This window comes from Podarcis tiliguerta, assembly GCF_965153285.1.
Source record: "Podarcis tiliguerta genome assembly, chromosome: 5".
Classification (NCBI taxonomy): Eukaryota; Metazoa; Chordata; class Lepidosauria; order Squamata; family Lacertidae; genus Podarcis; species Podarcis tiliguerta.
This window is the reverse complement of record NC_139538.1, coordinates 44,264,512-44,281,909: the sequence shown is the minus strand read 5'-3', so window position 1 is coordinate 44,281,909 and position 17,398 is coordinate 44,264,512. Positions and strand designations below refer to the sequence as shown.

General features: G+C 42.8%; 1 protein-coding gene across 17 annotated transcripts in view; it reads left to right on the top strand.

Moving 5' to 3' along the window:
- SH3PXD2A (SH3 and PX domains 2A) overlaps positions 1-17,398 on the top strand; it is a 250,465-nt gene that overhangs the window by 192,172 nt on the left and 40,895 nt on the right. Inside the window, exon 1 of one of the 17 annotated variants that reach the window (XM_083441518.1) lies at positions 7,343-7,692. The exons of the other annotated variants lie outside the window; for them this stretch is intronic. Coding sequence (XP_083297644.1) covers positions 7,638-7,692 — 55 coding nt within the window. The 5' untranslated portion in view covers positions 7,343-7,637. Of the gene's footprint in view, positions 1-7,342; positions 7,693-17,398 lie in introns of those variants that run through there. 17 annotated transcript variants of the gene reach the window in all.

The window sequence follows — 17,398 nt, the reverse complement described above, 5'->3', positions numbered from 1 at the left end:
GCCTATTCCTGGTATCATGCCCTGTTTGGGCTCTGCTAAAATCTAAGATGGAGTTTTCTTGGCAGGGATACTGGAGTGGCTTGCCGGTTCCTGCTCCAGGTAGATCACGTTTGGTCAAAACTCTCCACGATGACCTGTCCATCTTGGGTGGCCCTGCACAGCATAGCTCATAGCTTCTCTGAGTTATTCAAGCCCCTTTGCCACGGCAAGGCAGTGATCCATGAAGCTACCAGCATGAGTCTGACCAAACTGCGGGAGGCAGTGGAAGACAGGAGTGCCTGGCATGCTCTGGTCCATAGGGTCACGAAGAGTTGGACACGACTAAACGACTAAACAACAACAACAAAACCTAAGATTCTGTTCGCCTGTTTTAGTTTCTGGGACAAGTTTCATAGATGGCCTGGCATGTTCCTGCTTTATCCCACCCTCTTTCAGGTGTGCAAACTTTGCCATTTTTGCTTTTATTAATAGGGGTATTTCTAAACTACCAATTCATTAAAAATACCATGTGGTGTACAATAAAATTATTAAAATATAATTAATGTGTTTAGTGAAACACATTTGGGGTAGGTGATGAAATATCAGTTTGATTTTAATAGGAACAATGTTCCTAAGTGCTGGTGCCACCATGCTGAAAGCCTTAGACTGCATAGAACCAAAATTAATATGTGAGACAGACAGGATGGCTTTGCATGATGAGTGCAGTGATCTGGCTGGTGTATAGGACTTTATATACTAATAGTCAGGGGCAGCGCATCCTGTTTCACACCACTGGCAGAGAAGCAGTGCCAGCATTAGCATCAATTTCAGATGAGAGCTCAACAGATTCGGGTGTGATTAGTGCCGATACCAGTGCCACTTCTGTGCTGCCAGTGGAGGCAGCAGGGCACCTTTGGGGCTTTTGCTGCCCGAGGCAGCTGCCTCAGTCTGCCTAATGGCAGAGCCAGCTCAGCTAATAGTAAATTTGAATTTAGATTGGTAATGTAGTCGCAGCCAGTACAGAGCTTTGAGCACTGGTGTAATATGGTGATACTGAGCTACTTCGTCCAGTGTTCAAAACTCCCATTGTTCTAGGAGCATTTTGCAACAGGGAATTTCATTAGTGCAAGCAGTTTCTGAGCTCTGGGCTCAGTACTGTGCCCAAGATTTCAGATTAAAACTACTGAGGAAAGGAGGACCTTTTCCTGCCTCCCCACTTCCAGCTAGTCTCTGAAGACTGGAGAAGAGACCTTCTTAAGAATATTAGGGGGGTGGGCAGGGGAAGGACTGGACCATGAGACAAATGAACATAATATTTAGCTGCTGTTCATTCATTTTCAGCTTTGTATTGTTGTTATAAAAAAGCACGCCTAAACATTCTATTGTTGTGCCCATAACCTAGGTTTAAGGTGCCATTTAGCTCCCAGCTTTCATATCTCAGTTTCTAACACTGACTCTGTCCCAAAACTTAATGTGCTGGAGCACAATTTTATCAGGTGCATACATTATGAATTTGTTAGGATTTCAAGGTGCTATTCAGCACACTGTTGTAAAAACTATACATGATCCATGTGTTGCTAAAGTACAGTGGTACCTCTGGTTACGTACTTAATTCGTTCCGGAGGTCCATTCTTAACCTGAAACTGTTCTTAACCTGAAGCACCACTTTAGCTAATGGGGCCTCCTGCTGCCGCCGTGCCGCTGCTGCCCGATTTCTGTTCTCATCCTGAAGCAAAGTTCTTAACCCGAGGTACTATTTCTGGGTTAGCGGAGTCTGTAACCTGAAGCGTATGTAACCTGAAGCGTATGTAACCCGAGGTACCACTGTATATCCTTTTTCTCCATGAAAGCCTCTACATAGGGCTGAGTTGGAAGGAATTATATGATGGGGGTGGGGGGAAGCATCCTGCTTGTGTGTGCAAATATTCCTTCTTCACTTCCCTGCTTTTAGCAGAAAATAAAGTCCTGCTTTTGTTTTTTCACTTAATAAAAATCTCCATCATGAGAGCAACTTTGAATAGTCTAGCATATCTTTGTAATTTTCACTGTAGATTGATTCAACAGCCCTTCTGAGTGCAAAGATCCTTTTGGAATGCAGAGACTCTGAGCATCAGAATGTCAACATTTTGGGGACGCTCTCATTTATTCCCATTGTTTTCCAATCCTCTCTCCATTCTTGCCTAGTGTTTTGGGCAGAGTGAGAGATTTATCAAATAGTGTAAAATATTGTATTTACGCAAATCTAATGTGCCATCAATGTGCGTCAAATCTAATGTGCGTCAAGGGGACGCGGGTGGCGCTGTGGGTAAAACCCCAGCGCCTAGGGCTTGCCGATCGCATGGTCGGCGGTTCGAATCCCCGCGGCGGGGTGAGCTCCCGTCTTCGGTCCCAGCTCCTGCCCACCTAGCAGTTCGAAAGCACCCCTAAGTGCAAGTAGACAAATAGGTACCGCTTTATAGCGGGAAGGTAAACGGTGTTTCCGTGTGCTGCGCTGGTGCCAGCTCGCCAGAGCAGCTTCGTCACGCTGGCCATGTGACCCGGAAGTGTCTGCGGACAGCGCCGCCTCCTGGCCTCTTGAGCGAGATGAGCGTGCAACCCTAGAGTCGTACACGACTGGCCCGTACGGGCAGGGGTACCTTTACCTTTACCTTAATGTGCCATCAAATCTAATGTGCACTTCAATTTTCAAAACCTGGAAACCAAAAAAGTATTTGCTGGCAAATGTGAATGCGCCTTCAAATCTAATGCGGATCCTAATTTTCACAACGTAATTTGGCCAAAAAAGTTGCCCATTACATTCAAGTAAATATGGTACTACCTGACTTAGGCAAGCAGTTTGAATAGGTAAGTGGATGGCTTGGGAATGTGTACTTACTGTTCTTTAAGAAAGAAAGTGAGTTTTCCCCAAGAACATTTCTTGTATTTCTGTATAGAAGAGCAATTTGATCTTCTGGAGTGAGTGTCTCTTGAGCAGTGCATGTGTTTTGTTTGGATCAAGTTACCCCCTGTGCTTGGAACTGGAGTGTGTCTTGGCAGCAGGAAACCATTGTGACAAAATAATTCTGAATGCAAAGACATCCAAAATTCGAAACAAAGCCCAGCTGGTTTCATTTCTTCTTAAAGTTGCAGCACTTTGTATTCTTTTGTTGTGTTTGAAAAACTGAGATATACAGTAGTTAGAATTGATCTCAAATTAGCTAAGACTTAAATCAAAATCTGGGGTGGTCTGGGTCAAAGAGTAGGTGCAGTTGCCTGAGCATATGATATATTTTCTCTGAAACTTTGCTGTTTCTTCATGCAATCTCTGGGGTGCATGTTTGTGGACCTAAGAGGAATGCTATTGACTTGGCCCAACATGTCGTGGGTGAAAGCATGATATAACCTTACTTTGTGTAATGGGAATTTCTAATTTTGATCTACTTGATATGGCTATGGATACCTTCCAGTTCTTGGAACCAGATAAACCCATACCTTTATTTATAGGATACAGGGACTCACTTTCAGAAGAGAATTAGGCTTGCTTCAGAAATTCTCATTCAAATTTCTCCCCAGATTTTGGGGTTTTGATTACTTGGACTTGTCAGGAGGGCTCCCTGAATCAATCAAATGAGTTTCTTCCATTCCTGAATGCTTCAAAACTGAGCAGATAAACCCCATTGGCTGTTCTCCCCAATACAGCCAATCCAAGCAGGGGCTTTTTGTTGGCACCAGTTAATTGATTTACACCTACTGGGAGCCCCACTCGCAAAGAAACAACTGGGGGCTCAATTTAAGCTCCCAGTTCATTCCTTTGTAGCCACATCCATATCTGCCCCATAGCTGACATCATATATGGTGTCAGATGTAATGTAGGTGGGTGTTGTTTGGAGGGAAGGGCTTAATGAGCCAAATTAGTACTTGTCCTGGGCTTCATTCCCCACTGCTGCTATAGGTGTTTATTTTTAAATTAAAGCAGATAGAGATCGTTCTTAAACAAGGTTGAAATTATGCTAGTACTTTATGTTTAGATAATGTATGAAGAGCACTATGGAACACTTAAATTTTCTAACTATAAGTGTCCTCAAGTATTGAACAAACTTCTATTCAAATCTGTGTGAGTGTAGAGTGTATTTGCACTCCTTCCTTTGCTTCGAAACGTTCAGGGTCTTAAAGAAACACCCAGTTCATAACACCAACACACATTTCTACTCATTGAATTCCCTGTTCAGGAGCTGAAGTCTAACTAACATTTGACATTGTTCTGCTGCTCCATGAACAAGATTATTCCCCCCCCCCCAGCTCCTCTTTTCAGCATCTCCAGAGTTAACTTCAAAAGACATCATCTGGAGAAACAATTACACTTTTTGCTGGCTTGGTCTCAGAATATTTGAAAGCTGAGTTGGAGAACAAATAAGCGCTGGCAGACTGTAGCATAGTTAGGGAGAGGATGCAGGCGAGTCTGGCGGCAAGAACCAAAAACTGCAGTTGGGTCAAAGGACCCATTGTTGATTCATCAGTTCTCTGTTGAGCCTTTTGTAAATATCTCAAGCCCTGTGCCCACAGATAGTCTTGTCCTGTACGTTAGAAAGTTCTGAAGGAGCCTAACATGACCTTCTGGTTTATCTACCATGAAACATTGGGGAGGGGGATTTCCCCACCAGTGATTATTTTGGCTTCAGTCTCTCTCTACTAGAGAAGTACTTTTTAAAAAGTTACTATCAGATTGTGTTTTTTAAAAATCTCAGTAATCTCTGCTGCTTTCTGGGAAGCAGGTGTTCTTTATTTTAAAAAAAAACTGCTGCCACCTTCATTGTTGCGTAGTGATTGAAAACATATTGGAGATACTTACCCCTCATATGAGCAATTTTTTTTACACAATTTTGCCTATTACGCACTTTTTTTGCAAGCAGTGTTCCATAATAGAATGAATTTTTGAACATTGTTTCCACTAATATATGCATTTTGTGCTCACTTTCCCCACTAATCTCTATTTTTTGGTTGGAGAATTGCATTGCAACATTTCAGCTGCAAAGTAATGAGGTAGATCAAAGGTTATGCCATATGACTGAATTAACACGGTAAGACATGCAGATTTGAGCAGAACTTGAAATTTACTCCAGATTTTCTGTGCTGTTGCATTGCTCTCAGAAGAGGGTTGGGTGGTAAACGTGGGCTTGATTATGAACTGTGCTGGATGACGGCAGTGCTATAGCTACCATGTGTGTGTGTGTGTGGCTAGCCAGGTTTTTTTGCCCCAGGTGAAGCATGCAGAGGGGCATCCTTGAGGCTCCCAGCCTGTGAGTGTGTACGCAAATGTGTGTAGGGGGTGCGAAACTGAGTCTTTGACCCTGGTTAAATAAAGCCTAGTTTCACCTCTGATTAAGGGGTCACATGGTCAATTCAATGTGGGCTCAGTACAGGTGACATGTTCAATCCAGGTGCTCACTATGATAGTTTGGCTCAGGTGAGCTTTCTAAAGTCCTCCAACATGGAAATTGTATATTGGAAACTGGAATTTAGCAGTGTGCCTCAGTTAATAGTGAAGAGTGGCCGTTCTGAACCAGACAACAGATGGGTATTTGTGTCTGGAAGCCTTTAGTGAATGCAAAGAAAATGTTGATGGTCTTTCTCTCCCACACTTGTCTTCCATGCCATTTGGCTACACTGTAGTTGGCCCAGAGAAATGCATCTTGCACCTCTCTAGCCCACCAAATGTAATGTGCTGACCTTGTTCCATTGACTAATTCTCTCCCCCACGCCCAGTGAAGTAAGCAAGTGGAGGCCACCCTTTAATTGCCTTGGAGCCATTTTTCAGCCATACACTAATAATCTGGTTTCTCTTCGGTCCTATTAAAACGGTATTGTTATACATATCCAAGAGTCTCGTGGCAACGGAGAACCTGGACTGCATAGCTGTTTTCCCCAAACATGCCAGTAACTATTGAGATGGGGATTTGAGCAAAGCCTTGCAATGATTCCCCACTGCTTTTTGCCTCTGCTCCTTCGAAAGTGGACCCCTCCCGCCACATGGCTCTTGAACTTGTTGGTGTTTACAGCTATCTAGTTAAGGGGTGGGGAACCAAAGGGATCAAATGTGGTCCTCAGGCCTCTTTATCTGGCCTTCAGAACTCTCCCAAGCCACATACCCTACCAGTCCAGCTTTTGCATCTCCTTGGTGTAGAATTGTAGAGTTGGAAAGGACCCTGAGGATCATCTAGTCCAACCCCCTGCAATGCAGAAATGGGCAGCTGTCCTGTTTAGGGATCAAACCTGCAACCTTGGTGCTATGATCACCATGCTCTAATCAACCGAGCTAATGTGTCCTTGGAACTCTGATAATACTTTTTGCTTGCCCGGATGTAGCATACCCTACAAAGGTAAAACTCACATGTATTGTCTGGTGCCACCCACCATTGACATTTGGCCCCTGAAAGTGTACCTAGAATGTAGCCTGGTCCTTGAACTGAATTGAATTCATTTGGGGCCATAGAACTAAGAATCTTAAGCTATAGTAGGCTGTTTTAACACACAGGTCTAGCATTTTCCTGATTGTTTTCTGACTGGTTTAAGAACTTAGAATGTGTACATAGTGTTTTAGTTAGTCTTGAAGGCCAGCCATCTCCCACAAATCTGGAATTACAGGTGTTTGGTTCCGTAACTGGCTTCAACGTTGGAACTTAATCCTTTCCAATTATGCAACACTACCAGTTGCAAAGGATGGAATTGAACCTGTAGGTGATTGTTTACCTGGCAAGCAGAAATTATTGTGCTGAAGGAACAATCTCCTCTCTCCTGTCCCTGCACCCTGTTGTGGGTGCTCAGCTGACCATCCCAGGAAGATAAGAGGAGGGTGCAGGAGTCATGTAGTAGGGGGGGGGTAATTCCCATTGTATTAGTGGAACTCATTGTGCCAGCTTCCATGAAAATGTAACAGCTTGTGATATACATCTGTCTGAATACATGAATGTACTCCTGCACCCACCGTTGATATCAGATAAAACTGATGGGATTTGAAGCATTCTATAGTGTGCATCTTGTGCTTGTCATATGGACTAATGAAGAGTTGGAAACTCTTAAGCTATGTAAAAGAAACTTTGTCTATGGTTTTAAATGAGATCCATGTTCTAGTTTAGGACTGTGTTGTATAATCTTTACTCTGTGTATTTGTAGATGCTCCATAATGGTGTGTTTTGGTTGTGTGTTCTACCAGCTATATAATCCATGGGCTAGAAAAATAGAATGTACTTGGAAGGAGCTGCAGGAACTGTGGATTCAGATTTCTGAGTTGCTTTGGGAGCAGCCATCTCCTACTCCTTCAGTCTCTTCCCCCCCCCCCTCTCTCTCCCCAGTGCAATGTATTTGGTTAATTGGCAGTTTGCTCAATGTGCTGGCTGTTCTGCAGGCTTCTAGTTTATAGGAAACATGTTCCAGAGGGTTGACTGTTGTTTCCGTTCCTCGAGGCGTGGCTTCAAAGCCAGGGATGTTGTTTGAATAGGACTGAGAAGAGGAGCCCGAAGGACATCTGGGAGGGAAAGCAAAAAAAAGCAAAACCCCAAACCAAACCAGTGCCCGACCAGAGTAGGTTTAGTTTGTTCAGATTGAAAAGTGTGCCAGTTGCTTCCATCACCTTGTTGGAGCTTACTGGCTAAGAATATTTGTAGGATAGGAGCTGTATATGGATGGGGGATGTTCAAGGAACACCTGGATGCTTCAGGAAGTGGCGTCGCCAGTTTGGTAGGATTGTGTTCTACTTGCCTTCTTGTGAAACAGTATTTCCAGTGTTGTTGGTAGAACTGTTTGAGATGCAAAATGATATTGAATGAATGCTGACAGCATTGTGTGGCTTTTATGATGAGCTATATTGTAAAGCTGCACATGAATAAACTGTTGTATTTTGTATGTGGTTGCTATGGCTTCTGTTAAAGCAGGCACCCCCAAACTTGGCCCTCCAGCTGTTTTGGGACTACAATTCCTATCATCCCTGACCACTGGTCCTGTTAGCTAGGGGTGATGGGAGTTGTAGCCCCCAAAAGGCTGGAGGGCTGAGTTTGGGGATGCCTGTGTTAAAGAAACAAATATATTGGATTATAGGATAACATTGCCTGAATATCAGCTGCACAGTAGAAGTTTTGTGGTGCTGCTTCCTGTGCTCTCTTGACTCATTTAATACTAAGCAAGCTGGCATGACCAACTGGGTTTTTTTTTTCTAATTTAGGAAGCTGTTTGGAATGTTAGAATGAGATGCCTGTATTAAGCCTCCCCTATACAAGTTTTTGTAAGTTGATAGCTTATATTGTACTTGCAGAATTCTTAATGATTAAATTCCATTTGTATTCAGTTTTCCACACAAAAATTATGCCCAGTGTGGTATAGTTTGCTGGCTGCGTTTCATAACTAGATACTGAGAAGATGAATGATTTATCAAATGCTTTACAGTACAAGGCTGTGATTTCAAGGGTTTTCAACTTGAGTTCTATGTATTTTGTTAAACTGTGTACCTCCTAGCTAGCCCATAATGGTCTTTTATAAGAAGCTGTGTTTATAAGCAGTTGTTATTTTGTGTGTTTTGCCCCTCTCATCTTGGGGGCAAAACCAAACTATGAAAGTACTCCTACAGTACTAGCTAACAAGGACTCTCCTTTAGTTCAGCCCTGGGATGGCTGCTTTTTATCGAAGTGTACTTAGAAGTTCATTTGTACATGTGTGAAGGTTTTCTGATCCATTTCTCTTTCCTTTCCTTTTTCAATGCAGTTTCCATCTGTGAACTCTTCTCATAGAATGGAGTGTGTGAGCAGATAAATTCTTCTCTGCCTTTTATTTTGAAATGGTAGTATGGGTAGTGAAGTGGGAGGGGAATAGAATTTCTGTCAGAAGTGGATTACTATCATCATCTTTATTAGTAATTTGATGACTGGTCAGCAGTAAAATTATGTAGGTGGCTTACAAATTACAATCAGTAATACCATATATAAAAATACAAAATACAACTTAAACAAACAAAATCAATAAAACCATAATAAAACTTCCCTGGTGCAGAGACAAATAAAACAATTAGAAGCTCAGCTCAATGACATGCTCTTAGTGTTTTGGAAAAGTTCAGAAGTTAAAGTTGGATTACATTGTGGCTGATTCCCCTATGACAGGTATGGGAAACCTGTGCTTCTCTAGGTGTTACGAGTACAACTCTCATAATTCCTGATTACTGACCATGCTGGCTCAAGCTAATGGGAGCCGTGCTCTCCTGGTACCTTGAACTACCAGTTCCCTGCCTTGCAATTAACATTTGTGACTCTGTGTTTTGGGGCTTATCCACACTTATCTTTTGCTCTGCTCTTTCCAGGCATAGGTGCATGATTAAAAGCTCTGTGTCTGAGCGGGTTTTTTGGGGGGGTGTGTGTGTTTTGTTTGCCATGGAGCTTTGCCTGCGAAAACCCTTTAGCACTTGGTCAAAGCAAACATCAAACTGGGGGGGGGGGGGTTGGCAGATTGTCATTTGCTCCAATTGAGCTTTAAAAAGTGGGGGGAACTCCAAAGCAAAAAACAAAAAAACACTCAGACATGGAGCTTTTACGCACAGACAGTGCCTGGAAAGAGCAGAAAAAAGGTAAGTGTGGATAAGCCCTATGTTTTGTTGGTAGTATGCTGGTAGTTCAGGACAAACAGTCTAAGATACAGTGCATGAGGTACAGTATGTAGTTTTTGAAAAGCTGTGTCCCTCTCTTCCTGATCAGAACACTTATTCCTTTCCTGGAAGCTTTCCCTAGATATGCCTTGCATGTTTTTTTGTGCTGCTTTCATAAAACATGAGACCAAAAAGGTTGCCTTTATTTTATTTAAAAATCTATATGAAGTTCTTTCTAGTGAAGCTGCTTAGTTCCATGACGGAAAGCCATGCCCCTGTGATTCATGCAGCTTTTTGAATCCTCTGTCTGTAGCAAGGCGGAAGACTTCTAGTTGCTTGTTGCAGGAAGCTGTTCCAGGCAGCTCTCCCATAAAACGATGAGGCACTGTTGATGCAGCCATTCTTAAAAAAGCGACGCCAGATTGAAGAACGCATTCCCACTTGAGCCCGGTTGATGGGAAATGTTTCCAGGAGGAACTGAAAAAGCATCTTTCAAAGTGGCATTATTGGTAGCGGTGCTGTGGGTTGCCTGTTACAAGCAAACTGGCAAGCGTACAAGGGTTTTCCTGCCAGTCACTTCCTATGAATGGCTCTGGTGTTATGAGGCATATTGTACAATACTTACAGCTCATAGGCTAATAGGCTGCCGACCGTTGGTTTGCAAAGGTTAACATGCCTGGCTAATGATAGTTCTGTGTGATCTGTCAGGATTGAAAGAATATTTCCTTCATGACTAAAATACACAGACCTTCTTCCCCCAATTTCTGCCTGAATTTCTCTTATTCTGTTCTGCTGTTTTACTTGTATTTGGAATGCAGTTTATGTCAAGAGAAGAGACTCAAATTCTGCTTCTATTGAGAACGTTGGAAAACCTGGGATAAAAGACAGTGAATTCCTTCCAGGTTTGGGGTGGGATTTCTTAACATCTCTGAAGAATTGGGCATCTCTTGTGTCTTTGCTGGTCCAGGTTTGAAAAATAAGAGGCATTCTGAAGCAGCAGTGCCCTGTTCTGTTGACATTTGAACTCTTGCATTGTAGAAAAAAATACCTCTTCAGTCTGCAGTATTTCACCACTACCCTTACTCTAACTCAACTTGGTGAAGGGGGACCTTTGCTTAGTGGCAGAGAAGTCACACCTGTGTGAGAGACTAGTTGCAGTGAGAAATGACGCAATTATTTTCTTTCAGGCAGAATGTTTGTCACACCTCAGTGTGTGGAATGACTTATAACTTGTGTCAGAACCAGAATAAATACAATCCACTGCATGTTGGTAACTCTCTCAGTATCTCTGGTATCATTATTGTAACAAAACATTAATGTACAATGTAAAAACTTTGTACAAAGCACTGCAGCAGTTTGCATCAGTGAAGGGTGCTGACATGTATGTTTGCTAAGTGGTTGCTTAGAGAGGTTTGTACGTTATTTGGGTCTCCCTCCTTCTGCAAAAAAGGCAAGGGGAACTCAGCAACCCTTTGTGACAAACAACTAGATGATTGCTAACAGCACACCTGTGAAACCTGCCCAACCTGTGCAGTGTGACTTCTAACTAGAAAGACTCCCAATTCCTTGCAATGTTCTACTATGACCAGGAAACAAAAGCCAGAATGAGGCCCATACTGCTGAAAGGGGAGAATCAAAGTGGAGCAGGCTTGATTCCCAGTGTCCAGGAATCCACAAAAGCACTTGCCACGGGCACTGTGGCAACTAACCCTCCCAACTCCATGAGTGTCTCTGATGGAAGGAAAAGAATTACATTTAGGCAGCCCAGAGTCCGAATGCAGGCCTCTCTGTCTGGCCCGAATGCAGGCCTCTCTGTCTTGGCCCTCTCTCCAGGCCATGCTCCTTGTCAGCCATGCTCTTCACCCTCTTTTGAGTGCTTCTGCTTGGGCGCGATGCGTCCTTGTACCATGATGGTGCCCTTTGCTTGGCTATATGGAGAGAAGTGGGGAGATGTGAAGAAATATGATTCTTGCATGGCGGGAATGAGCACGGGTGAGAATTGCATATGTTGCTCTACCCACTACCTGCAAGTGCCCTTCCACCACCACCAAAGGTTGCATTCCACTTGGGCTGATCTTGTACTGTTCTTTGGTACAAATTACGAGTAGAATTCAGGAAGTGGACCAGTTGGTTTGGAGGAGTTGCTGCCGTTCAGACCCAGCGGTTTGTCTAATTACAAGACAGCGTTGTGTGATCTCAAACTTTTCCCCTCCCTTCAGGCTTGGCACCATTACCTTTCTCTTCAGCTCAAGTAGCTGCTTTCTGAAACATTGCCTGGAAGAGCTTTAAAAAGAGGAACGTTTGAAATGCTGGACTGGGCTTCAGGATCTGGACGGAATGCCTGTCGCAGACGAGGGTTCCTTTTTAGCTTTTCCCAGAATTATACTCTTAATGGCCTCCATCTGGCCCTGTCTGATGTGGGAGAAATCTACCACAACTGGCATTGGTAAACACTGCATTGACTCAAGGTCCAAAACAGTAAATTCCTGATTGCCCCTGGGATTTGATCCCCAGTTCCATTGACTTCAAATTTACTTTTTTTTTTTTAAGTGTTCTGTGTTGTCTTTTTTGCACTATGGGGAGGTGTCGTAGCTGAATGGTAGAGCCGTTGTGCTGCATGCAGAAGGTCCCTGGTTCAATCCCCCAACATCTCCAGGTAGGGCTGGGAAAGGTTTCTGCCTGAGCACTGCCCAATCATTGTAGAGCACAGATCCTCAACTGGTGGGTCATGGCCAGATCCAAGGTGGGTCACAACAGGAGCACTACTGCCCTGCAAATATATGGTAAAAGGTTAAGAAATGGGTCCCCAAAGGCATGTTTGGGTTAAAAGTGGGTGCTGGACCTGAGAAGGTTGAAGATACCTGGTGCAGACAATGCTGAGATGGACCGATGTATAAGGCAGTCTCCTGTGTTCTTGTATAGTGGCACAAAGTCAGCAATTGCCAAAGTAGCTTTCATAGTGTCCGGCTCCACTTTAGCACATAGTATGTATATTCAGATGACTGATTTGGCAAGAGAGGAAGAGCATGAAAGGAATATGTATTCCAGTATGAAATACCGGTGGAAACAAAGCTGTTCAGGGAAGTGGTTCTTCTTCTTTCAGTTTTGCTTCCTGTGGAATGGGAGTAAAAGTCATGTTCTCTAAATGCCTCCATAAACAGGACTTGTCTGTTGTTTCTATGCATTAGCTCACCATTTAGGTTGGTTACGTCTTTTCAGTGCTTCTAGAGAATGGAACATGGAAAACTGTCTTGCGCCAGGTCAGACTGTCCATCTAACACAGTATTGTCTACTCTGACTCTTCAAAGTCTTGGACAGGGGTCTTTCAGATCCCCTGATCATTTTTGGATGGAACCTAGGACCTTCTGCATGCAAAGCAGTTGTGTTACCACTGAGCTGTTGCCCAGATGTGGTTGAATTCCATAAATATTAAATGTATTACAGCAGGCATCCCCAAACTCTGCCCTCCATATGTTTTGGGACTACAACTCCCATCATCCCTAGCTAACAGGACCAGTGGTCAGGGATGATGGGAATTGTAGTCCCAAAACATCTGGAGGGCCGAGTTTGGGGATGCCTGTATTACAGAGATCTGAAACACGAATGTTATTTGCCTCATCAAATTTGGTGGTGACCCTAGCATATGGAAGTTTGGGAAGTCTTGCTGTAATTGTAGAAATCCTTATCTGGTGCAATGAATTAAGACCCGTTTCTTTCTCACAGTGTTGTGTACAAGCCTGCAATACATTCAGGCTAGCACATTTCTCTGTCCCATTTGAACTCGGTGAGACTTACTTTTGAGAGCACATGCATAGAATTTCAGGGTTGAAAGTAGCTTTATTTCTCTAAGCTGAAAATTTCTAGTTCATTGTGGAGAAAGACGGAAACGCTTTCCCTCCTCCGCATGATGATTCATGGGCTGTATTGTCCTCGCCAAACTCTTGCAGCCGGTTAAAGTATTTTCCAAAAGGGGGGAGGTGTGGCTTCTGCTGGTACTGGAATGGTCTATGGTTGCAATCTCCTTGCATAAAATAATGCTGCTAAGCCTATAGGTAGGCTATAATAGGTAGCAACAGGGAAGGAAGGACAGACAAGGGTTTCAGAAAGTGGCTATAATTCATTCAAGTTAAAGATGCAGAAATGCAGCCTTTCCATGTATATATTGAAAACTCAGGCTAAATCTGAAATACAACTGAATGGAAAATTAACAGAATTGAAGCAGAAAATAAATTACACTTCCTGTGGGGACAGTTCCTACTGGATATTCTCACGGGGCTAAGGTGTTGCCAGTAGGCAGATAACCTCTTAGTTCCATCATCTGATGCCAGGGAGGCAGTGGAAGTGGTAAATTAGTGTCTGGCATGAATTCAGGAGCAGATAGGAGTTTATAAACTGAAACTTAATTCAGACTAGATGGAAGTACTGTTAGTCAAGAACACTGCTGAGGTGATTCAACCTGCTCTGGATAGATTCTCACTAACCTGTTAGAATTCTTTGAGAGTGTCAACAATCTTATTGATAGAGGTGATCCGGTCCACATTCTGTCCTTAGACTGTCTAAAAGATTTTGACACAGGAAGCAGAGAGCATTGAGACTTCTCTCAATGGAAGATGTAGAAAGAAGAGTCCCCCAGGATTGGTATTGGGACCTGTGCTTTTTAACTTGTTTGTAAAGGATTTAGAGTCAGAGGTGAGTGGTGAGGTAGCCATCTTTGCTGACAATGCCAAATTGTTTCAGGGTAGTTAAAGCAAAATGGGATTACGAAGAGTTCTAAAAGGATCTCTCCAACCAAATAAGTGGGAAGTAAAATGGTAAATGCAATTCAATGTCCACAAATATGATTCACATTTGGACAAAAAACAAAACAAAAAAACCTCCGAATTTCACAGATACACTCCTGGAGTCTGAATAGGAGTAATTTGGCTTTGGTCATCCATTCTTTGGAGCCTTTTATTTGGTTGTACCACAGCATTCTCATTTAAAATCTGTCAGGCTTCTTTTTTGCGTCTCTTTCACTGGAAATTTTGATAGCGACCTAATTCTGCTACCACTTTCTATGGGAAATCCCTTTTATACTCCTGCTGCTGTTCTAGATTTTTGCGTTTAAGTTTTGGCTGGATTATGTTCTTTGTTGCCTTTGGAAAGTTTTTTAGTTGTACTTTAATTGAACATACTGCAGTTTTATGGTTATACTGTACACTACTCTGGGTACTCAGTCCTGTTTTCAAAAAGCATTGAGCTTGACAGCCAGAGAGAATTGAAGTTTGTTATGAGGAGGAAACTGATAGGTTTTGCAGATCTTCTTGCCACTGGCTAAAAAGATCTCTTTCCTCTATAAATAAATGAACATGTGTGTGATATGTTAATAAAGTTAACATCTACTCTGCAAGCCTTTTTGTCTGTGGCCACACCATCTTTCTCCTGAATATTTACCCCAAATCATACCTGTAGCTAGCAACATACAGCTTTGTTCCTTCTGTGTCATTATGCAGACTTTGCTGGCAAAACACAGTGAATTCATTATAGGAGCTATTATTAGTAGCAGATTTTAGCAAATACTCTGAAACTGGGAGTGGGGTAAAAATATTATGCATAGCTTCTTGGTCTATGTATCTATGTATGTAATACACAGAGAATGTCTGGCACAAATCCCAGTGATCAGTTGTGTTGTGCATTCTGCACGGTTGAAGGGAAATTACTGACTAGCGGTATGAGGGATTGCCTCCTATTGAACAGATCTGACAGCTTCCAATCTATTACACAAGTTGTAATGTATGTGCTCACCCAATCAAACCTCCCAAAAATTCTGAACCAGTACTAAGTGTTCTTTAGGCAGTTATGGAGAAGAGGTGTTCTGAACAAGGAACATCCATTATGCTGTTTGAAGCTATTGTGTTCTGGGATTTGGTGCATCTTCTTAATTTCTCTAAAATGGAAAACATTACATTCATTCTTAATCAGTGTAGAACTTTTCAAGTGCAAATAATGAATGTCAGATATCCCAGATATTCAAGTGGGATGGACTTGAGCTAAGAGAGCTTTCTCCTGGGTGAGGCTAGGCAGATGGGGTTTGTTTTCACATTTTGGAAGTGACTGATCACCGTGTTTTTGGAAGGAATGTTTTTCCAGGCTAGATTGGCCAATGACCCTGAATTCTTTTTGTAGCTAGGGGCATGGTTCATCTGTGTGAGTCTTAGTTCTGTTTTTCTAAACCTTTTCAGGCCATTGTACACACCACTGCTCTTCACTTGAGTTATGATGTAATCCTTCTGGATATGGGGGGAGGTCAGCTTTGCGTGCGCGCGCGCACACACACACCAACCACTATTCATGTTAGGAAGCCCTTTGCTCTCTCTCATTTTTCTGTATGAGGTTGGGGGGACCAGGTGGCTACCCCACTAGTTATCCAACAACACATATCTGATTCTACAATGAGAGATGATTCAATTATTATTATTATTATTATTATTATTATTATTATTATTATTAATAATAATTTATTATTTCTACCCTGTCCATCTGGCTGGGTTTCCCCAGCCACTCTGGGTGGCTTAAAGTGTATATAAAAATGGTGAAACATCAGGCATTAAAAACTTCCCTAAACAGGGCTGCCTTCAGATGTCTTCTAAAAGTCAGATAGTGTTTATTTCCTTGACTACTGAGATGGCGCTCTGCCTGGTTACCTGTAACCTCACTTCTCGCCTGGACCTCAGTGTCTGGGCTGAACAATGGGGGTGGAGACGCTTCTTCAGGTATACTGGACCGAGGCCATTTAGGGCTTTAAAGGTCAGCACCAACACTTTGAATTGTGCTCGGAAATGTACTGGGAGCCAGTGTAGGTCTTTCAGGATGGGTGAATTAGTGTAAGCAGAAGAGCAAGCCAGTCAGCTTATCTCTTCTAATGTATATAGACAAACAAGCAGAATGGATAGGGCATTCCGCTAGCGCTTGCTTAAGCAAAGTAATTTTTACACATTGAATGCATGTGAATTTGGACTTTGTTCTGCAGATTTGTTTTAAAATCCAATTAATAAAGGAAAAAGTGGTGGCAGCAGGGGCATGAAGTTAGCCTGGTGCTGTGGCCCTCAAACTTTAATGCCTTTCAATGAAAGGAGTAAGAGAGTCATATGAAGTACAGCAAAGAATATTATTCTGCTCAGTTACAACCAATGATGCAGGAGCCAGAGTGAACCTCATACTGTCTTGGCAGCATGCAGAGAGAACTTTACATAATACTCTGCAGATGTTATTGCAGAATAGTTGTAATAACGGATTGTGCTCAACTCCTGCACAAAGAAAGGAATAAATGCAGGGCAGGGGCAGCTCCATGAATACATTGCTTCATTTTTGAAAGTGAAGTCTCTTAAGAAATGTATACAGTACAGGGTGTATATCCATCTGGCCAAGAGAGGGGTTTTTGCTTTTGGCTAAGCATTTTCCCCCTTCAGGTCTAGACAATTTGCTTAAGATGGAGTCTAAGGCAACTGCCTCAATTTTTCTTCCTTGAGAGCCCTTTTTTAGCTGGAGGGAGTGCTCTTGTAGTCAGATATCTTGGATTGTGGCAAAGGCACAGCCACCACTAGATCATAGGTGTCCAGTCTATGGCATGGATACCAAAGTGATACACGTAACTGGAGTTTGGGGCACACTTATGCAGGCGTTGAAGAGGGTCAGCTACCTTCCTGGCTATGACATAGTCTGTACTATATTTCTGTCTGCCGCTCCCATGTGCATTGCTGGCTGTGCCCTATTTCGGTAGGATAGAACCAAAATAGTGCCAGTACAGAAGGAGCTGCTTATATATTGTAGTGTAGCAAC